This window comes from Artibeus jamaicensis, unplaced genomic scaffold, assembly GCF_021234435.1.
Source record: "Artibeus jamaicensis isolate MK-2021 breed Jamaican fruit bat unplaced genomic scaffold, CSHL_Jam_final contig_3152, whole genome shotgun sequence".
Taxonomy (NCBI): domain Eukaryota; kingdom Metazoa; phylum Chordata; class Mammalia; order Chiroptera; family Phyllostomidae; genus Artibeus; species Artibeus jamaicensis.
In genome coordinates, this window is record NW_026521729.1 from 4,226,294 (window position 1) to 4,249,366 (window position 23,073).

Here is a 23,073-nt window from a genome sequence, read left to right on the forward strand (position 1 = left end):
TAGAATTTATCAAGCTAGTGCCTTAAATTTTTTTCTATTTACTGACATAGAAGTGGGTTTTCAAGGGAGAATGAAATTACATTTTCCTGACTCTTCCGTGTTTCCTGGAAGCCAGCTCTTCACAGTAACAATTTCACCGACAGGCCTCCAAAGACCACCCCATTCTGAAGCAGATGCTTCCTGCTGTTCTCCAACTCAGCACTGACTTCATTTACTTCATAGTGCTGATCACAACCTTTCGTTACTTCATTCACCCACTTTCTTCTTGTATCTGTCTACCAGGCCATAAAGTAAGGTTCACAGGTTCAGGGATCTTGTCTACTTCGTTTCTTCTTATCATCCCAGTACCAAGGGCAAGAGGCAAGTACCAGACACTTTAACAATTTAAGGGCACAGTAATCTTTATAGAAAATTCAATTACTTTATGCTGAAAAGAACGTTCTGTTAGCAATGCTGTGCAGAAAACATACTTGTACATACCTGGGATTGGTCTATAAACTGATAAAGCCACATTTGACAGCAAATTAAAGTATTTCTGAAAATTTAAAATGTGTATCTATGTTTCCCAAACTCTAATTATGTAATTAGATAGGAACTGCAAAGGAACTTGTTTAAATGAAGATTGTGATTGGATAAAACTGAGGCCTAAGACTCTACTTTTCTAAGAAGCCTACCAGATGCTGATGCTGTTAATCCACAGACCACATTTTAGGTACTAAAGACACCCCCCCCCCAACAATTCTATGTCTTTACGTTCACTTTAGTGAAAGATTTATTCATGTGCACAAGGAAGAATGTACAAGGATCTACACTGAAACTTGTTTTCCAATTGCCTGAAACTGAAAATGTTGTAAATGTCCAGCTTTAAAGGGGATACAAAATAAATTGTGGAATATTCACACTTTATAGTAAGCACGAGTTTAAAAAATAAGATAATGAATTCCAACGGGAAGACCCCTAAGACATACTATTGGGTCAACAGCTTGTAAGCCTACACATGTTTGACAACAGTATGTAATAAAGCCCAATAAAACGGATAACACTGGTATTTTCTAAGTTGGAACTTGAACTGAGGGTCAAGGATAAAGGTTCTTTAACATTGTAACACTACATTATTTTACAGGGGACTATGTTAAATACTATTATAATACATAAATAAAAATAAATTTTAAGAAAAGAATGTTCTTACCTAGATGATTCTGCAGCTCCCGTGTTTGTCCATCTTCAGTTGGAGTAATGAGATCCCATATGAAGCCTTTAATTTTCTCATCTCCTCGGTAGTGAACAAGGCAATATGCTAACAGTGCTCGGCAAATTATTTCTACATCATGCTCGTTTAGCTGCCTTTTAAAACGACCATGAGACAGAATCTCTCTCCATCGGCCCCATCTGGTTGAAAAAGATATATTTACATTATTGTTGAGTCAAGGTATAAAGAAAACCACATCTCATGGATAAAAGGCAAGAAAAACTGCAAAAAATACACTTCATCATTAATAGAATTTACCTAATAAAGTTTTTCCCCATGAGTAAAATGCAGAGCCATGCTATAACTATAGTAACTTCTAGTATATTTTATTCCTTAAAGTATAACATTATTCATTTTGTATTAGTAAATATGCAAATCTCAGGACAATGAGTTTGACTTCAGTGATACATTTATAATTTAAAACTTAAGAAGGTCCCATCATTCTGCTATTGAACATGTTAAACATATGAATTGAGGAAACTTTAAAAATAGACTTTATTGATTTTTTTAAGAAGGTAAAAAATATACTAGAATATAGTATGTTTTCTATAACTTTACAGAGTAGATTACCAACAGTAAATGTTAAGAATGATATTTTACCCATAGACCAGTAGATTTTTTTCTACTCTAAAGCATTCAGTTCTTCCATAGCCATTGGAACGGTCACAGGGTCTCCGGAGTTTGGGCTTTTCTTCTCCTTCACTTTCAGCTTCAGATAATTCAGCCAATTCATCTTTTGTGGCACTAAAAGGTCTTGTTTGCTTCCTAATTCTTGGAGTGTCAATAACCAAACTGTTCTGTAAAATTTAACAGCTATTACTTGAAGGCTCTTTTACTATTGGGCTTATAACATTGTCTTATATTTTTACCTTTCAAATTGTAAAAAAAGTTAATAATTATAGAATAGAAAGTGAGAAAAAGAAAGTACAATTTAACCAACCCACCAAATAAACCTAAAAAATTTTACATACATTTTAAATCCTTATTACCATACATACATAATTTTATATTACAGTAATAGGATTAAAAAGAATTTGGTATTTTACTTTATAATAATATGACAATTACTGTATTATGTTTCTGCAATAACCATAAAATATATTTTAAGCTAGATTTATGGATCAAGATTTTCTTTACCTAATTCATAATTTAAGGTAGATTGTTTTAAATTTTTAACATAAATACTAAAGTAAATCTTATTAGTAAATCTAATAAGTTTATCCTACAGAGAAATTCAAAAGAAGGAAAATATCTAAGACTAGAATGATATAAATATTTTTACAGGTCTAGGAATTGTTTCAGTGTGTTCCCAAACTTACTCTAATACACAGAAAGCACGGTAATTAAGTGTGCAAATGCACTATGCTCACTTTAGTTTAATTCGTTCAAAGCAACCTGAATTAACACGCTTTTTCCTTTACTGAGAAATCTCTCTCAGTTGAGCACTATGTTATGGGCTGCAGATACAGAGGCAAGTATGACAGCTTTTGCTCATAAGTAATCTGTAGTCTTGAGGGTGAGACTAATGAGGAAACAAATAAATGCTATTCAGGGTGGGATATTTTGTGACACAAGATGCGTACAACTGAATGGATCACCATTAATGGGATCTGACACCAAGATAAAGAGCAAAAAAGAAAGGACACACAACTTAAAAACATTTAAAATGTTTTTAAAACACATTATAATTCAAGGATATAATAATACCCCAAATTAAACTTTCCTTCCTTGTATTACCACCTATCCTGACATCTATCACAAGCATGAAACTGAAGCAGTGTCTGACTCAAAATGAGATCACCCTACTCTCCACATCGATTTACTTATACAGATAAATTTATTTTGTTAAGTACACAGTTCAATACCTTAAAATATTATAATACAAAATTATCCCAACAGATATTTTCTTAAAGGGAAAGAAATACTTACTCTACCACTGATGGTATCTATATCTATTTCTGCCTTTTTAGCCCATTTTTGCCAGAAGTTGGGATCATCTAAAGATATATCTGTTCGATTTCCAGATGCCACAAAGCTTGCCTGAAATACAGAATGGCAGTGTTTTCAAAATGTTTTGAAGCTATAGGAAAAATACATCAAAGCATATTTAAAACATTTACTGTGAAGAGTCTGGAATTTAGCATGCACACATATATTCAAACAATTCCTCAAATGCAATGGTCTGAAACAGCACAGCATTTGTTTAAGGCAACAAAGGTGATTTCTGTGACTGTTTTTTTTAATTAACCATATTTCAGGTAATTTTTAGGAAACAAAGGAAACCTTTCAGGTAACAAAGGAAAAATAGCTGTACACAGTGTGTTGACAACTTGGGTAGAGCCAAAGAACCCAAAGTAAATAAGATTTTTCAGGAAAAAGGCTACAGACCAGGTATATCTACCCAACTATGACTAGAGTTTTAGTTCTCAGCTGTGTACTTTTGCAGTAGTACTTCTGTTTCTACTATACTACTTTCTTCTGATTTGTAATAACTCCCAAATTTATACCTGTATCCTAGCAACTCTCCTGGACATCTCTGCTTAGATGCGTTGTAAATGCCACCAATACAACAGTTCTCATACTTTATTTTCTGCATATGAATTTCCTTCTCTTGCATTCTCTCGTATTTAATGACACCAGAACCCTCCTAGCTACTTGCGCCAGAAATTTAAGTCATTTTTGTCTCTTCCATGTCTACGTTTCTAACTAGTCATCGACTCTTGTTGATTTGAGTGGTTCTCCACGTCTCTAATTCATCCATGATCATTTCCTCCATAAGCCTCTTATCTGATCTCCCTGCCTCCAGTCTTTCTCCTTTCAAACTAGTTCTCTGATATTAGGGTTAAACTACTAAATTAGATTGCATTATATCCATTTTCTGATTGAGGGGATTTTAAAGCTTTTTAACAGCCTCATGATCAAGTTCAAATTCCTTAAAGTGGAGTTCTTCTGCACCTCTCCCAATTTGGGTCCAACCTCTCTAACCCTTCATTTTCACTGCCATTTAATTCATCCTGCGCATCCATGCATTCCTATACCATGTTCCTTGAAATCTAATTCATGAATCACATATGATTCATTTATGTCACTTTCTCTTTCTGAAACACAATGAAATGCACACTTCCTTAAAGAATTAGCTACAATGTTATATTTTCTGCAAAGGCTTTCCTGAATCTTTATGTTCCGCTTTACAAAGAATCAATCATTTCCTCTTTTACTTTTTTTTAGCAAGATATTTTAGTATATCCAGCAAATAAGTTCTTGACACCTAATTTCATTAGTTTGCTGAACGAATGCAAGAGAAATTTCTTCATTTAAAGACTGCTATCTTTTCTTTTGGTGTAACGCCTGCACTATCTGACAAAAAACCAGTGATCTCTGTAAAGTTAAAGGAAGATTTCCCCGTGAGCTCAGAGGGGGATGGAGATGGGAGGCAACGCAGAAAGAAAAAATCTGCGTGAATCAGTGCAGGTGGGACACAATAATGCAATCAGGACCTCTTCGGGTGAATGCAAGATGTAAGTTTAGCATATTTCTATTGTGGAAAGAAAGAGGGGAGGGGAAAGAAAGGAGACAAAGAAAGAAATGGAAGGAAATGAAAGGAAAAGAAGAAGAGAGGAAGATATCGAGGCAGTTAGTAAAGTTTTAAATTATTTTCCCAAATTGGGTAGATTATAGTTATTAATGTTTCCTGGCAGGATACAAATTTTGTTTTATCCTCCCCAAATTATTACCTTAGCAAATGTTGACCCGCGTCCTTCTGACTCAATGGTAATAGTTTTTGTCCGACGTAGTAAAATCTGATCAATATCCTCTTCACAGAACTTGGAACCTTCGTCTTCTTCTTCCATGATGGCGCCATACGCACCTCTTCGAAGCAGATCTTCTATTTCCTTTTTGGAAAGCTGTTGAATCTAAGGAGAAAATAATTTTGGAAACAAAATGTTTTTAGGTTCATAAAATAAGAAAATATTCCTAAAGGATGTCAAACACAAGGTCATATTTAAATTTGGGGGGTTTGGATGTACATAAGAGAGAATTCTCTGGGAAAAATACACTGAAATTATTGACTATTCTTTACTATCTTTAAAATGGGATTTGCCATTTGCCTAAAATATCTGAAGGTAAAACAAAGCCTATGGAGCAGGTTACCTATAAAGTACCTGGATTTTTAGTCCTAGGGTTCTAGAGTTGTTGTAAGCACAGATATGAGAAAATAATCTTGCCCCGGCTGGTGTGGCTCAGTGGACTGAGTGCTGGTCTGCCAACCAAAGGGTTGCTGGTTCAATTCTCAGTCAGAGCACATGCTGTGCAGGTCCCCAGTAGGGGGCGAATTGAGAGGCAACCACACATTGATGTTTTTCTCCCTCTCTCCCTCTCTCCTAGCAATAAATTAATTAAATTAAAAAAAAAATTGATGGAGGAAGTGACAAAAAACATTACTTAGTGTAAGACAAAGCCAATGCTAGTATCTGACACTAAAAACTGAAAAACAATGTATAGAAAGATGCAGAAAAACTTACAAATTCTATTTTGCTATGCCATGATGCATACTAAAAGTGGAACAAAAAATTTCCTGGAAAACATATTCTTAGAATTCACAAGCACTGGAGCCATATAAACGAAACAAGACCAAAAGTGTTAACTAAATGTCACGCTATTCTGAAGTGCCTCCACAGGAAAAAAACATCTATTTAGTGTTCAGTCGGGATCAAAATGAAATAAATACCCTGAGTTTAAAAGTAAATGCAAACAAAGTTCCGAGTGATACGTACACCACCAACATTACTTTCTCTGCCGCTCATGCTCTGTAACACGGCCTTGTCTAGACCCAGCTTCAGACTGGCTCGGTCGAACATCTCTCTCTCGTATGAGTTACGAGTTACTAGTCGGTAGACTTTCACTGCTTTATTCTGACCAATTCTGTGGCAACGAGCTTGAGCCTATAAAAAAAAAAAGAAAAGTCATAAATTTAACTTATTTCACATAAGACACAACAGACATCACATAAAAGGCATTTAATAATATAGTATCTTGGTGGAGTATAAAAGCATATAAGAATTTTTAGACCCATTTGCTACTGAATTATCTATACATAAATGTTTTTTAATAATGAAAGTAGAGCTTACTAAAATAAATTATTCCACAATCAGCTACAAGTTAAAACTTATTCTTATATTTCAGATAATATAAAATCATTGAAGAATGGTTATTTTTAAGATTTTATTTATGTATTTTTAGAAAGGGGGGAAAGGAAGGAGACAGAGAGGGAGAGAAACATCAATGTGTGGTTGCCTCTCAACGTGCCTTCTACTGGGGACCTGAACCACGTGTGCCCTGACAGGAGATCGAACTGGTGACCCTTTGGATCGCAGCCCAAACTCAAGCCACTGAGTTACACCAACCAGGGTGAGAATGATTTTTTTTTTAAAGATGCTTTATTCTTTTTTTAAAAGATTTTTAATTTATTTACCTTTAGAGGGGAAGGGAAGGAGAGAGGGAGAGAAGTATCAATGTATGGTTGCCTCTCGTGCATGCCCCACTGGGAACTGACCTGCAACCCAGGCATGTGCCCTGACGGGGAATCAAACCACAACCCTCTGGTTCGCAGGCCCATGCTCAATCCACTGAGCAATGCCAGCCAGGGTGAGAATGATTTTTTTTAAAAGAGGGCGACATCAGTATAACTTTAGATGAATGTCAACTCTATGAATAATTATTTTAGTTGTTTGGCAATTCAACCTTTAAACCTACATTATTGACAACCTTTTCAATAATATTTTAGTTAAACTGGGTAATTAAGCAGAGGACAAAAACCTAAGGTGAGTAACTCTGGAGACCTAAATTGTATTTAAACAGAAAGGAATAATTATCTCCTATGTAGACATATTGAAAATAGAGAAACCAGAGACTACATAGGAGCTTAATTTTTTTTTCATTAGGTGTGTGAGGTGGTGGGGTGGTGGTGGTGCCGGTAGTGGTGGGTGAGGAGCTTAATATTTATCATGAGTTCCTGCTATAAATCTATATAATAAATTTTGACTCTAAAGTTTCAATAGTATCAGCAGTCTTTCTCCCAAATTATTATTCCCCTTTGCATGATCCTCAGAAGATTAAAATATAAATTATGACTTGACAATTTATAGGTGGCACAGATGCTGTCTTTGCAGACATCTTTATTCTACTCATATACACTTTGTAGCCATTGGAAGTCAGAATGGTGAATGAACTAACTTTGCTCCAGGTCTAGAGAAAGTATAAAAGGCCAAATATTTTTATTAGTCTATAATAGGAAAAACCAAGCGAGAGGGAGAACTTGGGGAATCTGAAAGTATTTCCAGTTCTCAAATGTGACTTCATTATTTTATTTTAGATTAACTTTAGAACATTACATGCATTGTGCTCAGCTGTAAGTATAGATATGCATTCCAGAGGCAAGTGATTATCATTCAGGTTTAACCTGGGGACGGGCAAACTACACCCTGTTACTCACATCTGGCCTGCTACTAAGAATAGCTTCCACATTTTTAAAGGGCTGTTAAGCAAATAAGCATAAAATGTGTGACACATACCTTTTGTGTCCCAGAAAGCCTAAAATACTAATTGGATTCTATAGTGTGCCCCTAGTTAAATCTATTAATTTTGGATAAACCTTTCATATTTGGAGCTGGATTACATATAGTTACACAAATGAGAGGGTAAAAACATGTTTGTTATTGAGGCAGGTATAATTTACATAACAATTTACTATTTTTGGCATTTTATCTATTTAAAGTAATAGTATTAATTGCAACACAATTCACTATTGAGGACAATAAAAGATGAATTTCTCTCCCTGGCTGGCGTGGTTCAGTGGGTCACGCACCGGCCTGTGAACCAAGAGATCACTGGTTCAATTTCCTGTTCGGGCACCTGGCTGGGCTGTAGACCAGGCTCCCAGTTGGGGACACAAAAAAGCCAATGGATGGATGAATACATCTCTCGCACATTGATGTTTCTCTCCCTGTTTCCCCCTCCCTCTATAAGATAAATACTTTTTTTAATAAAAAAAAGATGAATTTCTCTTACAGTTCACTTTGTCATCTTTCCTACACAGCATATCTTCTATAAACTTTGACTCTTTTTATCACTCCAATTAATATTCCTGTTACTACAAAATCATTTCAGTCTTAATTTACATGAATACCTTAATTTTCTACAGTATTTCATAAAAAATATTCTTATGTTTCAATTCTGTGCATACTATCTTATATAATGACTGGGAAGCTGAAATGAGAAAAAGCAAATATTTATTATTAAGGAAATCAAACTGAAAATGTTATTTTTTATAAATAGGTTATTTTTAAATCTTAGGCCTCTCTCAAATTTACATAATACACTTTAAACAATTAGAGTGTACTCAAGTAGGTAAACCTTTTAAGAAGTTAGTAAGATATATTAAGTATAGTGTATTACATTTTATTGTCATTAAATTAAAATAAAAATAATGCACCTATTTTATTTGCTATAGATATTACTTAGGAAAATATACATGCTAGCTTGTCCAGATAAAAATATAAGAGGTGCATTATCGAAAATAGTTATAAAATTTTAAAAATAAACTTCATTTTCTTAGTTGAAGAATTTATTTACCTGAAGGTCATTTTGAGGATTCCAATCAGAATCAAAAATTATACATGTATCGGCGGCAGTTAAGTTGATGCCCAGCCCACCAGCTCGGGTACACAGCAGAAAAACAAACCGATCTGAATCAGGCTTACTGAATCGATCTATAGCAGCTTGTCGAAGATTCCCTCTGACTCTTCCATCAATTCGCTCATATAAATATCTATCAAAGGAAAGGCAATAAATTTAGATAGAGAGATATAATAAAAATGAAGACACATTCTATCAAATGTAAAGTATGTTTTCCTGAAACTTGAGTTTCCTATAAAATTAGAAAGCAATTTGCGCTGGTTGGTGTGGCTCACTAGATTGAGCGCCACCTGTGAACCAAAAGGTTCCTAGTTCTATTCCCAGTTATATTTGCCAGTTCTATTGCCTGGGTTGCCAGGCAGGTCCCCAGTAGAGGGGATGAGAAACACAATCACACATTGCTGTTTCTCTCCCTCTTTCTCTAAAAATAAAATCTTTTAAAAAGAAAAAGAAATTTTAGGCTTTCCATGAAATTTATCTTATAAATCAAGTTAATCTTTCTTGTACCTAGTATGGTATAAAACTGAGAATACACCTTTTAAAAGATACTAAAAATGTGAAACATGGATACTAAAAAAGGCACTAGAAATAAAAATAATCTGATAATACAAACTAGTATAGACCTTTACTTATCTATTCAATTCAAAATCCATTGAACTAAAACCTACAAGTCAATCTTCAGATTCCTTTTTATATAAATATATTGGTATCTCATTACACCACCAATGCTCTGCAGTAAATACATAACTACATAGTGACTAAACTAGAGATTTTTTCAACCTTTTTCATCTCATGGCACACATAAATTAATGATTAAAATTCTTCAGCACACCAAAAAATATATTTTTTGCCAGTGTGACAAAAATAATAGGTATAATTTTGATTCGTTCACACCAGACAGCTATGGTTGTATTGGCTGTTGTCATCTTTTAATTTGATGATCTAAGGGAAAACAGGTCAGTGTCCCTGACTAAACAGTCTGATATTACTGCATAGTAAATTGCTATACTAGATGATATTTAGGACTATCTATCATGAACCAAAAAACCAAAGCAAAACCCCCACATCAAACTAATAAGAGTAAAGCCTAACAAATTTTAGATAGTGTATGATAGGCATCAAAGTGCAGAAAGTTCAGGGTTTACCTGTAACAAATGAGATAGATTTGAAATGGATCTCGAGTCATTTTTTCCATTTTGAAGATGGTTATAAATCTGTTTAAAATCTCATTACTGCAAAGTGTAGAATAAACTACTACACTTATAAATCCATTCCTAAGTCAACCAATAGTCAGTTTGAAAAGTTTTCTTAATCAATCTCCTTAGCCCTGTGTACTATTACAACATAAGTAAGTTAGGAAAACAACTTACACCTGACCTTAAGCAATCCGTACTGACAGATTCGAAGGGCCCTATCTAGGTGAGGAGAAGGACATGAGCAGAGCTGGGTTACAGTACAGTGCTGCAAAAACCTCAGCGACATACACTTAGCATAATCCCAGAACAACGCAGGGGATGAACTCTATGCCTTACCGTTTATGTATAAGATAGTCCTCCAGGATGTCAAGGCAGCGTACCATCTGAGAGAAGATGAGCACTTTATGACCTCCTGCTTTCATTTTGGGCAGCAATTTATCAATAAGGACCAATTTACCAGCAGACTGGATCATTGCTTGAAGATGAAAATCAGAAGCAGCTGGATTATATGTCTCTCTAAATTCTCCGAGTATTTTCTCCTCAGCACCTGTCAAGGAAATATAAGACAGCATTAATGCATAAATGAAGGCAACATCCAAATGCTTTCATTTTTTTCAAAAATCAGAATTAGTTCTCCTCTACCTTGCTGTAATATACTAAAAATTGTTTTGATGGTAGGTAATAAATTACTTTTATTAGAATTATTTGTGTAGAATCACCAACACCAGATTGCACTGAGTATATAGACAACTGCACTGAGTGTATGGACAATGTCTTAAGCATCATTTTTATCTCCTCAGACACCTGGCATAAAGCTTTATATGGATTTGTGTTCACTGAAGGTTTAACAATATTATTAGGGAAAAAATTAATGAAAATGTGGTTCTGACCTAGGTGACAGACATATACTTTTAAATAAACTTCTAATATTTAAATACCAATATAATAGTGATTTATCACTAAAAGGTGATCATAATTAATCTGAGTGGGAATGCTGCTGGTCATCAAAACAGGGAAACAAGTAACATTTAAGTCGCTGATGAATACTCCCTCCAGAGGGTCTAGATCAGCACTGAAGGTTCTCTGCCTTCCCTCAGCCTGTTGTCAGTACAGCACCAGGGTTGCAAGTTAGTTCATTACAAGGCTGAGAAATAACTTGTCTTGGATGAAGTAAGATACAGAGTATATGACGAAAAATAAGTGAAAAAACCCAAACACTGTACTGAGAGAATGCCAGTGCAGAACCTGACAAGAACTTAAAAAAGTAACACGAGACCATAAAAATTGAGAGACACTACCTGGCCTAGAGAGATACTGGGAAAAACACGCAAGTGTGGAGGCCCAGAGATGGGCTTTGCTGTGTTTGTGCCTGAGAAGGGTTACACTGAAGGAGAAATCCAGTCCACGTGAGACTCAACTCAAGTCCCGATATGGCAACCTGATGTGGTAATATGGGCGCCTGGGTTGATGTTGTGCCCCTGATTCTGAATAACTTGTAATCCCTGAGAACACCAGAGTGAAAGTACAGAGTCAGTACCTGCCACTGCAGCTATACTGCTGGTGTGTGTGTTCTATGCATGGCTATTTCTTGAAAAAAACAAGTATTTGTGTGCCATCATTTTAGCTACCTTTGATAAGATAGGGATGGTTACAGCACTTCCTGAGCTCCATCATGGTATTGACCAAGTTAGGCACGTTAGTCTGCCCCACTCCTTTGGCTAAAAATGAAAAATTCTTCTCCAAAATAGCCCGATAGTATTTCTTTTGGATGTTAGTGAGTTCCACTTCAATAATAGTTTCTTCCTTTGGTGCCAACTTCTTTTCCACATCTTCCTTCAATCTTCTCAACATCATAGGTTTCAGGATAGCCTGAAGTTTTTGCACCTGCAAAAAAAAGAAAAGAAAATATAACCTACATGCACAGTCAATACACTTAATTACAGTAATAAAAGATCTGATGTACGTATGCAACAAAAGACCAAACGTTTACCTGTTCCTCTGTTTTCAGATCCCCAAATTCCTGCATAAATGTTGATTCAGAAGGAAACCTTAAAGGTTCCAGAAAGTGAAGAAGACTGAATAGTTCTTCAACCGTGTTTTGCAAAGGTGTGCCAGTCAAAAGCACCTTGTGTTCCTACATAAAGAAAAATTCACATCAAATACAATGCAACAGTTATATGGAAGTTCATTAGGTTATCAAATTGAAAAGCAAATATTTTTCTGATGAAAATGATCAAGAGTCCATTCAAAATACATCTCTACCCACAAATCTTCATTAACTGAATTCTCATATTTTAAAAACTCTGTATCATTTTCATAATACCTCACTTCACAAGCTGTTTTTATTTATTCATCTTGTTATAAAAGTTCTAAATAATGAAGAAGCACACTTTCTAGATTTTCTCTAAAATGCCCAATTAAATGGACTTTTAAGAACAGAGAGGGTATTTGTTTGTTTTGTATTCAACCATTCTTGGTATGGTCATTTGTATACAAAACTGAACATTCTTTGCAGTTTGGTAGATCATTTGACTTACTGCACAAAAGAACAAATTCTCAAATCATTACGGCTGCAATTCAATAGTGTGAAGGGCAGACTTGGAATATGCTTCTAAACTAGAAATGCATTACACGTTAAACATAGTGAATGAAACAAACAGAACGGTTTTGCTGGAAATTATACAAATTATTTAAAATTTTACTTGACAATACTTTCTAAATTCCTTAGCTAAATATTTGTCCATGTATTTGTACACCTGCGTACATGTATCTGTGCATGTGCACTAGTAAACAGTCTAGAAAGACGAACACCAAGCTGTGAATCCTGGGGTGAGCAATGGAAGTTGGGGCTGGGCGTGGGTGGAAAAGTAAAAAGGAGCACTTTGTTCACCATGTGTACACCATTTCTGCAAGTTCTCATGTATTAATTATGCGATCTTACTTTAAAAAATCTGAACAAACCATTTTGACTTGCACGTGCAATCACGTAGAAACTTTATCCCTCTAATGTAAATGATCTGAATAATACTGAAACTTTGGTAAAGGGGCTTTTATAAAGAATTTATGGGTTGAAACGATCATATTTTCTTTCAATAGAAGACAAGTAAGATGTTTTCCTTAGTGTACAACCTTTTGGCATCTCTGCGCCACACACTGGAAAGAGGTGCCTTGGGCCACACATTAAAATGTGTAACAACACATAATCACACACAAAAAAATCTCATAATATTTTAGGTAAATTTACAATTTTGAGTTAGGCTGCATTCATAGCCATCCTGGGCTGCATCTGGCCAATTGACTCAAAGCAAAAACAAAAACAACAAAAACCCTCAATCACCACAGATAGAAATTACTCTAAAAGTTTAAAAAGGCTTAAGTAGATAGTATTAGCTCTCTCACTCTATCTGGTCTTTTACTATGTAGCTAAGAAACTGAATTTAAAGAAAAAGAAATGGAATTAAGTTATAATAATGTTGTTACTTACCAGATTCATAAGTTTTAGACCTTCTAGAAGCTTACAATTTTTATTTTTTAACCTATGTGCTTCATCAATGATTACGCATCGCCATTCAATTGCATTAAGCTCTCCACAACCTCCAAGAATCATTTCAAAAGTGGTGATGATGGCTTGGAATCTGTAAGCTCCTCGAATAATACGCCCCTAGAAATTTATTATCAAATACAATAATTTGTTAGAATACCTTGATCATAATTTTTTTAAATATTTTATTTATTTATTTTTCAATAGAGGGGAAGGGAAGGAGAAAGAGTGGGAGAGAAATATCAATGTATGGTTGCCTCTCATGCGTCCTCTGCTGGGAACTGGCCTGCAAACCAGGCATGTGCCCTGACTGGGAATCAAACCGCGATACTCTGGTTCGCAGGCCCGTGCTCAATCCACTGAGCTACGCCAGCCAGGGCTGACCATAATTTTTTAAATGCCTGCCAAATTGCATAAAATTATATCTAATAACATCTGCAATAAATTATTCTCCTCTGAAATAGTTTTTCCAAGATTTTCTTTATCTCTAGAGGGGAAGGAGAGAGGGAGAGAAACATCAATGTATGGTTGCCTTTCATGCGTCCCCTGCTGGGAACCGGCCTGCAACCCAGGCATGTTCCCTGACTAGGAATTGAACTGCGATCCTCTGGTTCACAGGCCTGTGCTCAATCCACTGAACTACACCAGCCCTGTTTTTATATATATATTCATAAACACTCCCTTAAAATGACTTTTAGTATTAAAAGTATAATAGATTGCTGTTTCTAAGAATATTGCTTAAAAATTATGGTAACACAATTACATAATTTATAATTATACCCAAATAAGTATTCCTTAGTAAAATGTTTCACAATAATTTTCAAGAGTTATAGCAATTTTAGGTAGAGAGCAGTGACCACTCACAATCTGGCTAATGAAATTTCATTATTCATGTTAATTACTTATATCCATGAGTCCACACATAGAATGGCAAATACAGAGTTCATATCAAAATGAGCCACCCAAGTCATTTTATTCAGCAAATGTTTACTGAGTGTCTACATGCCAGACCCTTTCTAGCTGCTGGAGATACAGCAGGAAGCGAAACACACACACAAAATGATCTAAGTGGACTTTGACATTCCATTAACAAATTCAGGTTATAGCCATTTAGGAAAAAAGAAACACCACAAAAAATTTTTTAAGGAACACTTAAAAACTAATTTAGAATGGTATAAGGGATGAGGAATAAAATTAATCAGGTAGTGTGAGGACAGAGGTAACCACTGTAATTTTTTTATACAGAATGGCTGTGAGGCCGTGACTGAGAAGTGACCACTGAACAGCACGCTGAAGATGAGGGAAGAAGCCGTGTTAATGCCTGGAGATCTGGAGGAGAAAGCACTTGGGCTGGAAGGGGCGAGTGCAAAGGCCCCGACGCAGGAGTGCCTTTGGCAGTGTTCAAAGAGCAGCAAGAAAGCCAGAGTGGTTAATGTCCAGTGTGTGGAGGGAACGAGGCTACATAGGGATTTGCAATGCATGGAAAGGACTTGGGCTTTTACTCTGAGCAAGGAGCTAGGGGAAGGTTCTCCTCAACAAATTTCATGATTTGACATAGTTTTAAAAGAATCCCTTTTGGCTACTGTAATAAAAGAGTAAAATGCCCCAAGGGCAGCATTATAGAGACCAGTCAGGAAGCTGTCATAGTAATGGAAGCAGAGATAATCATTGGAGGTCATGAGAAGTACTCAGGTCTGGGTATATTTTGAAGGAGAGCTAAAGGATATGTCAATGGGTAGTTGTGCAACGGGATAAAGGATTCGAGTCTGACTCTCAAAATTTGTAGCTTGAATACTGGAAGTTGGTGTTGCTATTCAGTACAATGAGGAAATTCAGGACTCTGTTTTTGGACATGTTATGTTTGAGGTACCTGGTAGGGAGATACCCTGGTAGAGTACTGAAGAAGCATTCGGATATGACTCCTGAATTTAGAAAAGAGGTTAGAATTGGTGACACAGATTTGAAAATGTCCAGTGGTATAGATAGTTCTTAAACTGTGCTACCGAGATCCCTGAAGGAATGAGAATAGATATAAAAGCATGGAAAGACAGAGCTCTGGGTTAGCCCACATTTAGACAGAAATAAGGAAAAAAACAGTAAAGGGGGCTTCAGGAGGAATAGGTGGTGCCACAGAAATAGCATCCAAGTGAAGAGAATGTTTAAGTGGGAGTGAAAACTACATACTATTAGGAATCAGGGGGAAATGAAAGCTTACAAAAGATCATGTGTTATAACAGGGTTTTATTTCCTACCAGATTAATTCAGGTTGGTTGCATACACTGGCTATTAAAGCTGAACAATAGCTCTCGTAGAAAATAAGTATAAAGTGTAAGTCTATAGTATTCATATGGCTCTAAAAACCTACAATATGATGTATCAAGTTAAACTGATACCACGTTGCTTAAGAGCATGGCCTCTCAAATCCAATTCACTTGAGTTTATTATTCCCAGTTTGGGCTGTGTCTTTGGGGAAAACCAAGTAACTTGTTTATACCTCAGTTTCCTCATTTGTACTAATAATATTATTAATGGGGATAATGATATTATTACCTAGTTATTAGGTTGCCCCTGCAAAGATGTGAAATAACATATGTAAACCATTAAACAGAATGCCTGGCACATGGTAATACTCAATAAATATTTGTGGTTATTAGTGTTATTCTTCTCATGGCAATTCAGAAAATTTGAGCAGAATTTTATTACTAATGTGATTTCAAGCTATTTAGTAACATGGAAAAACCAGCTTAAATATTCAATTAATTTATATTAAAGTACATTTAAAAGAGATAAGGAAAGTTTTTCTATACGTGGAGTACAGAGCTATTTATCTCATTACTGGAGAAAGCTTTATCTTTTGAAATTTTAAACCCTTCAGATATTTTTCTAGAATGTATAACATTTACCATAAAAATTACATTTAATATATAATACTGTGTTTATAAGACATGAAGAATCTTTAAGCTTTTTGGCTATATTACTAACAAACTCACTAGACATATCAAAATTGTAACCTTGTTAAAATCTTATAGTCAACATGTTAACTGTACCCTCTGTAAAAAAATGAGATTGAACTAACTCACTTCCAGAATGCCACATGACTCTACAGTTCCACAAATGTATGATTAAGAATAACAAAACATTATGAAAGAAAATCAAACAATACCTTAACTAAAATGTCATAGGCTCCAAAGGAGCAAAGGTAATAGATTTCCACAGAACTGAAGAATAATTAAAGGATTTTGTAGGTACTTAATGTGACAGAAATGTAATAGTCTCAAATACAGAAGTAGGAAAGAAAATGAAGTTAAAGGAACAAAATCAACGAACTCATTCATTTTCAGCCTCACGAAGGGAGAAAACCCATCACAACCGGGGGCGAAGGCACAGAGCTCTGTGTGCAGTCCGCCTCGAGCCAAGTCACGTCACAGGACCTGACCATAAAGTATAATGATCCTTATAAAAATTTTCTTTAAATGGGTAAAAGAAAAATCAAATATCGAGGTGCTACTGAAGTAGAGGTAGAATATCAGGCAATAAACCTTTTCCAGTTAAAAAAGTACAATTTTGTGTGAAATGTGTTTTTATTTTGTTTCGTATTTCTTAACAAAAGTTTTTATCTGAAAAGAGCTGTATTGCCACTCAAAACTTCAAAACTTTCTGCTAGGAAATTCTGTCCTGTAATGTCATCTCTTGAGTTTATGGCCTGTGTACGTGGCAGAAAAACAGGAAATCACTTCCTGCACAGTATACTGCCAAAGTGAAATGAAAATGGTGCCTGTGAGCTACAAGGGGAGAACAAAGCCACAGACACCCCTGGAGCACTACAATAACCAGTCCAGAAAAAATACATATAGCGGTATGCTTGCAGCTGAATAGAAAACCAACCAACCAAATTATTTGTTATTAATTTGAGAGAGAAAGAGAAACATCGATTTGTTTTTCCACCTATTTATGAATAATTAGTTGATTCTTGTACATGCCCTGACTGCAGATCAAACCTGCACCCTTGGCCTAGCAGGATGACACCATAACCAGCTGAGCTACCTGGCCGAGGACAACAAACCAAATTTTTTTAAATGTCTAAATCAAAATCCACTGGACACAAAAGAAAAGGTATTTGAGATTTCACCTCATAAGCATTTAAGCCCATGGTATTTGCTGATGATCTAAACTTGAAAAATGGAGAAGAGGAAAAAAACTGGAGAATAATCAGACACCTTTATAATTCTAAATTAAATGTGTATTTTAAAACAACTAGTAAAACAATTATCTAGCTTAAAAATTAAGGATACAGACTGGTACATTTCTATAAATTAGAATACTACTTTATAATAAACTACAGCATGAACGTGACTACTAATGTCATTTTTCTCTTTAGCTACTAAAATTTGTTGTCAAATACATATGATGAATAAAGAGACTGAAGTAAGAGCTAAGTAGGCAATTGAAATCTACCCTAAATCTGAATGTAATTACTGTGTAATGCTTATCATGTTACAACCTGAGCATTCAAACAACAAATCAAATGACCAGTAACACACCTGTGCATCCCTGAAGTACATCTCATATCGCTGTATCATCTGTCTGCTAATCAGGCTCCCATGATACACCACAACATTAATATCAGTCCACGTACGAAATTCTCTCTCCCAGTTTGCAATAGTGGAAAGTGGAGCGATTATCAGGAAAGGTCCTCTTATACCAGTCAGAAGGATTTCGTAGAGGAATGTAATTGATTGAATTGTTTTGCCAAGACCCATTTCATCTGCTAAAATGCAGTTTCGTCTGAAATAAACAAATATATTATCTAAGTGGACATTGAACTTTTCTGTATACTACAACAATTTCAAAGATATACAAAAATAATCAGTGATCAAATTAAAACACTAGCATTTATAAAAATGTAAAAGTTGCTGAAGTGCAGAGTAAGCTAAAGATTACAATTTTGTTGTAATCCTACAATGAGAAACCTGTAAGTTTTTGTAGCTCCAAAATAATGATACCACCCAACAGACTTTTTCTTAAAGAGTGAAATGGCAAGCACAAGGCAGACTAAATATTTTATTCAGGAAGCATGTATTAAATACCTTCTATATCTCAGGGACAGTATGAGAAGATGGGATACAAAAGAAATAGAACATGTTCTCTGCCTTCCAGGGGCTTGTATCTATTAGAGAAGCAGACATGCAAATAGATAAATAAGTAGTCGTGCAATGTGCTATCACAGAAGAATAAAGAATTGGACTTCAACTCTGTGCATTAGAAGAGCCCACAGTGTTTGAAAAAACCCCAGATACCAAGGGCCCTTCCCTATACATCCTGATTCAAGGTGGAATAGAATAAAAATAGTTCCAATTTTTCACATAAGCTCCACAGATGATTACGATATATGGCCAGTTAAGGATCGTCAATACTAATCTGATTTCCGAAGTTCAGAGGACTAAGTGTGCACCCCTGGCAGAGGAGACCAGAAACAAGAAGACTGCTTTCAGAGAAGAGGCCGGTGTTTTGCCAGAGAGCAAGGCCAAGGAGAAGCCCAAGGAACATGACCCACTGTGGGACACTGCACGTTATTTAGTGTGGTTTTGAGAGAAGGGTAAATGGAGGGGATAGTATTAAGATAAGCAAGAGTCATAAATACATAATGTTTTACATCACTCTAATAAATTAAAAAAAAATTTCAACCTGATGAGATTACGTTTGTATTTTCACATTTGCTCCAATGTCACTGGGTATTAGGTGAGATGACTAGAAGTTGTGACACTAATTGAGAAAGTACCGCAGTAATGCAGGGTCTTAGTGGGTGGACCCTGGAACTAAGGGAGGAGAACTGATTTCAAAATTAATTATAGTGGGAATGGTTTGGACCTAATGACCAAGTGTACAGGGTATAGAATGACAGCCAGATTTCTCTCAGTTTGGGAGACTAAATGAATTGTATTATTAACTGAGATGCAAAATATGGAGAAAGAATAAATTTGGTATGAAGAAAACAGAAATGATGAGGTTAATTTTTAATCTGTTGAGTTTAAAGAATCACTCAGCTAGAGCTTAAGGTAGCAAGAGGCAAAAGGAAATACAGGTTTGGGATTCAAGGACTTAAGAGATAAAACTATGAAATCATTAGCTTATCACTGATATGTGAAGGTATAGAGGGGTACAGAATATGGCTTAGGGAGAACAGATATGAGAAGAGAGGAAAAAGAGTTTTGGGGAAAAGAAAAAACAACATTGAAGGGACAGGCAGATAAAAAAGAACCAGTAAAGACAAGTGAAAGGAACAGACACAGAGGTACTAGAGATCTGGCAGAATCACGCTGTGGAAGCTGCTGGGGGTACAAATGGGGGAAAAGTTTAAAGGAGGAAGTAGTAGCCACTATTATCCAAGCTAGCAAAGAGAGGTATCCTGTGAACTGGAAAATTAAAAGTTCAGAGATGATACACAATCAAACCTAGATAACAGACCTAGAGAGAACTGGAAAGGAGGGCATGGGCAGAGCTCAGGCCAGCTCCTCTTGCTAGAAAACTGCCTGGGAAGTTACAAAAAGGACTTGTGGGAGCCAGAAGGAAAAACAGAGCCATGTGAAGCTTCATCCTTTTTCTTAGTTCTTTTATAGATAGGTTAAACATGAATTTGCTTACAGATGGAAGGTACAGCACTAGTTTCAGAGATGGCTTAAGGATAGAAGAGCAAAGGATGGTAAGAGCCTGGATGAGATGCATGTCAAGAGTTGAGGTGGTAGCATTGGTCTTGGTCTTGGGGAGGGACTTTATAACTTCTGATACATGCAGATAGAGGTAAGAATAGCTATGGCTGGAAATACATTTGTAGGCTTGCGTGGCGGCCAAGGATTTGAGCAAGTTCACCTACTGGATGGCCCTAAGCTTCTCTATGAAGTAGCCATATATGGAAATAAAAGGGGCAGGGGTATGATATGGGCCTGAGGATAATGATGAGCATTTTAAACAAGCAATTTAGGAAGTGGAAAAGGAATGTGATAAGGGAGGCACAGGAAAACCATACTTTATTGACTGTTTTACCTGGAAGGTTCTCTTGGGGAATATGGTGATAAAGATTTACAAACTATACACCAGGGGAAAGAGCATTCATCGCACGGATAACGGGCCAACCTGACATCACTGACCGTGTCTTATATCTCACCATTACCAAGTGGAACCACTCAGGAGAATTATGTGAGAAGGAAAAACACACACAAAAATGATTCTGAATACAAGTCATCAAACTTTGCTATTGTTACTCATAATGCCTTCATCGGCTCCTTTGTCTCCACTACTATACTTCTCTCTCAATCATGGCACCATTTTTACTTCTTTGCAATTATCTTTTCATCTCAATTTAAAAAGTGAGATAATGTTCACCCACAAAGCATTTAGAACTTAAAAATAAATAATAAAAGGGCATAATGATTATTAGGTTCTCATATTTTGTATTCTATTCCTTATCATGCTGACAACCTGCTTCTGTGAAAACTTACAATAAATAAGAGACCTGTCTAATACTTACAGGAGCAACTGCCCACATCTTACTAGCTAGATACAATTACAGGCAAACAGCAGCATAGGCTGAGAAGTTGAAAAACATTCTGAAACATAGCAGATGTTTCATGTTAAGAAAGAGACTTCAAATTTAAATACAATTCAACATACCAACTTTATTCTATTCTAGTTGATAGGTATCTTTAAAAAAGTAATTGTAGTCAAAATCCTAACAAATTTTCTTGAGGTAACTTCAAGTTACTTCAAGACAGTAATAATATAACAACATTAGTACCTATTTTACTTAACATATTTTGGCACATATAAAAAATAACATGCTAAATTTTTTCTAAGATATACTACATACCGATTGTACCAATTGAACAAGAGCCAGTTGAGTCCTTCCAGTTGATATTCCCTGAGTTGATTACCATTTTTATAGTCCCTGGATTGATCTATTTTTTTCCAAAGATTAGAGGGAGGACGATCCTTAATGGAAAAACAAAGAATGACGTGTTTGACATCTTTTCATTTCTGTACATCTCATATGTAATGCTTTTAGAATAATCATAGAAGAACATTATATGGCATTATAATGAAAATTTACAAGCATCTAAAAACCAAATAGTTCTGTATGAACTTACAGAAAACTGAAGAGGAAGGCATACTTATTCAATGAGTGATACCAAATTCAGGCAGACATTACAAGAAAACTACAGACCAATCAATATCCATCATCAGCTGAGATGCAATAATACATAACAAAATTTTAGCAAATAGAATGTAACAATAGGTGACCAGTGGGTTTTTTTCCCAGGAATTGAGGTGATTTAAATTTGAAAATTAACCAATGTTGATCAGCACACTAACAAACAAAAATGTGATAATCTCAATAGATGCAGAAAAGGGATTTGAAAAATTGACATCTATTCCTCATAAAAACTCTCTTTAAATTCTGAACAGAAGGGCACTTCCTCAAACTGCTAAGGTGCATCTGTAACAAAAGCCATAGGGAACATCATGCGGAATGGTTAAAGACTGAGAGCTTCCTCCCTAAGGTCGGAAAAGGCAATGGTGCCCACCGTCCACACTGTTCAACACTGTGCTCAAGACGGCTTCCACCCCAAAACAAAACCTTGCCTTGTCACAATATCCCTTGACTCACTCCTCCTTAAACTAGTTAATGCTTTTGTTTCCTAGTTCAAGGAAACACATAGAAGTCAATAAAAATGGAGATGAAAAGCTGTTCCCTTAATAATACACTGAGTATTACTGGGAGATAAAATAAGACCAGAACATAGGAATACCTCCCAAAATTATTATAAAAACAGTATGATCTCTTCCATGGAATAATGAATTCGTTTTCTTCCTTACATCACATCTATAAATTTTTCATGCAGCCTTCCTCACTCTGATGCTAATCCCCAAGTAATCTATTCCTGCCTTTTAATGTATAAATTCCTTCTTAGGTGAAGTAAGAATTTTCTATGATCAAATTATATTTGAAAGAGGACAGGCCAAAATATTTAATAAAATCATAATGTCTCCTTTTCGTGAATTTCTTTCAGTTGGATCCCCAAACTTGAATCACATGACAATTCTGTTTTAAAGAAATGAACATAAGAAATTATATAATTATTTGCAAAATCACAACTTGCCAAAGCCTTCTAGAATTCTACAGTTTCTGTTCTAGAAGTGTGAATAACCAACAAGGTTTTTCTTTGTTTGTGTGTTTGTTTCTGAGCAGGGAAGAATCACATGTAGTCAATAAGTAATCAATGTAGCTAATTTGTGTAGGCTTTTAACAATATTCTGTACAAAAGGTTATAAAAATAAAGCTACTATGGAAGTAGGTGAACTATTTAGTTATTTAGCAATGGAGAAACGGTAGAGAA

The 23,073-nt window shown here is 35.5% G+C and overlaps 1 protein-coding gene across 12 annotated transcripts in view; it reads right to left on the minus strand.

Moving 5' to 3' along the window:
• CHD9 (chromodomain helicase DNA binding protein 9) overlaps positions 1-23,073 on the minus strand; it is a 168,609-nt gene that overhangs the window by 39,493 nt on the left and 106,043 nt on the right. For all 12 annotated transcript variants that reach the window (XM_053663245.1, XM_053663244.1, XM_053663239.1 and 9 more), the window contains 12 exons: positions 21,546-21,667; positions 18,223-18,466; positions 13,625-13,801; positions 12,131-12,274; positions 11,769-12,024; positions 10,477-10,687; positions 8,882-9,077; positions 6,025-6,192; positions 4,984-5,163; positions 3,179-3,289; positions 1,850-2,046; positions 1,190-1,389 (listed from right to left, as the gene is read on the minus strand). In XM_053663245.1, coding sequence (XP_053519220.1) covers positions 1,190-1,389; positions 1,850-2,046; positions 3,179-3,289; positions 4,984-5,163; positions 6,025-6,192; positions 8,882-9,077; positions 10,477-10,687; positions 11,769-12,024; positions 12,131-12,274; positions 13,625-13,801; positions 18,223-18,466; positions 21,546-21,667 — 2,206 coding nt within the window. The remainder of the gene's footprint in view (positions 1-1,189; positions 1,390-1,849; positions 2,047-3,178; positions 3,290-4,983; positions 5,164-6,024; positions 6,193-8,881; positions 9,078-10,476; positions 10,688-11,768; positions 12,025-12,130; positions 12,275-13,624; positions 13,802-18,222; positions 18,467-21,545; positions 21,668-23,073) is intronic.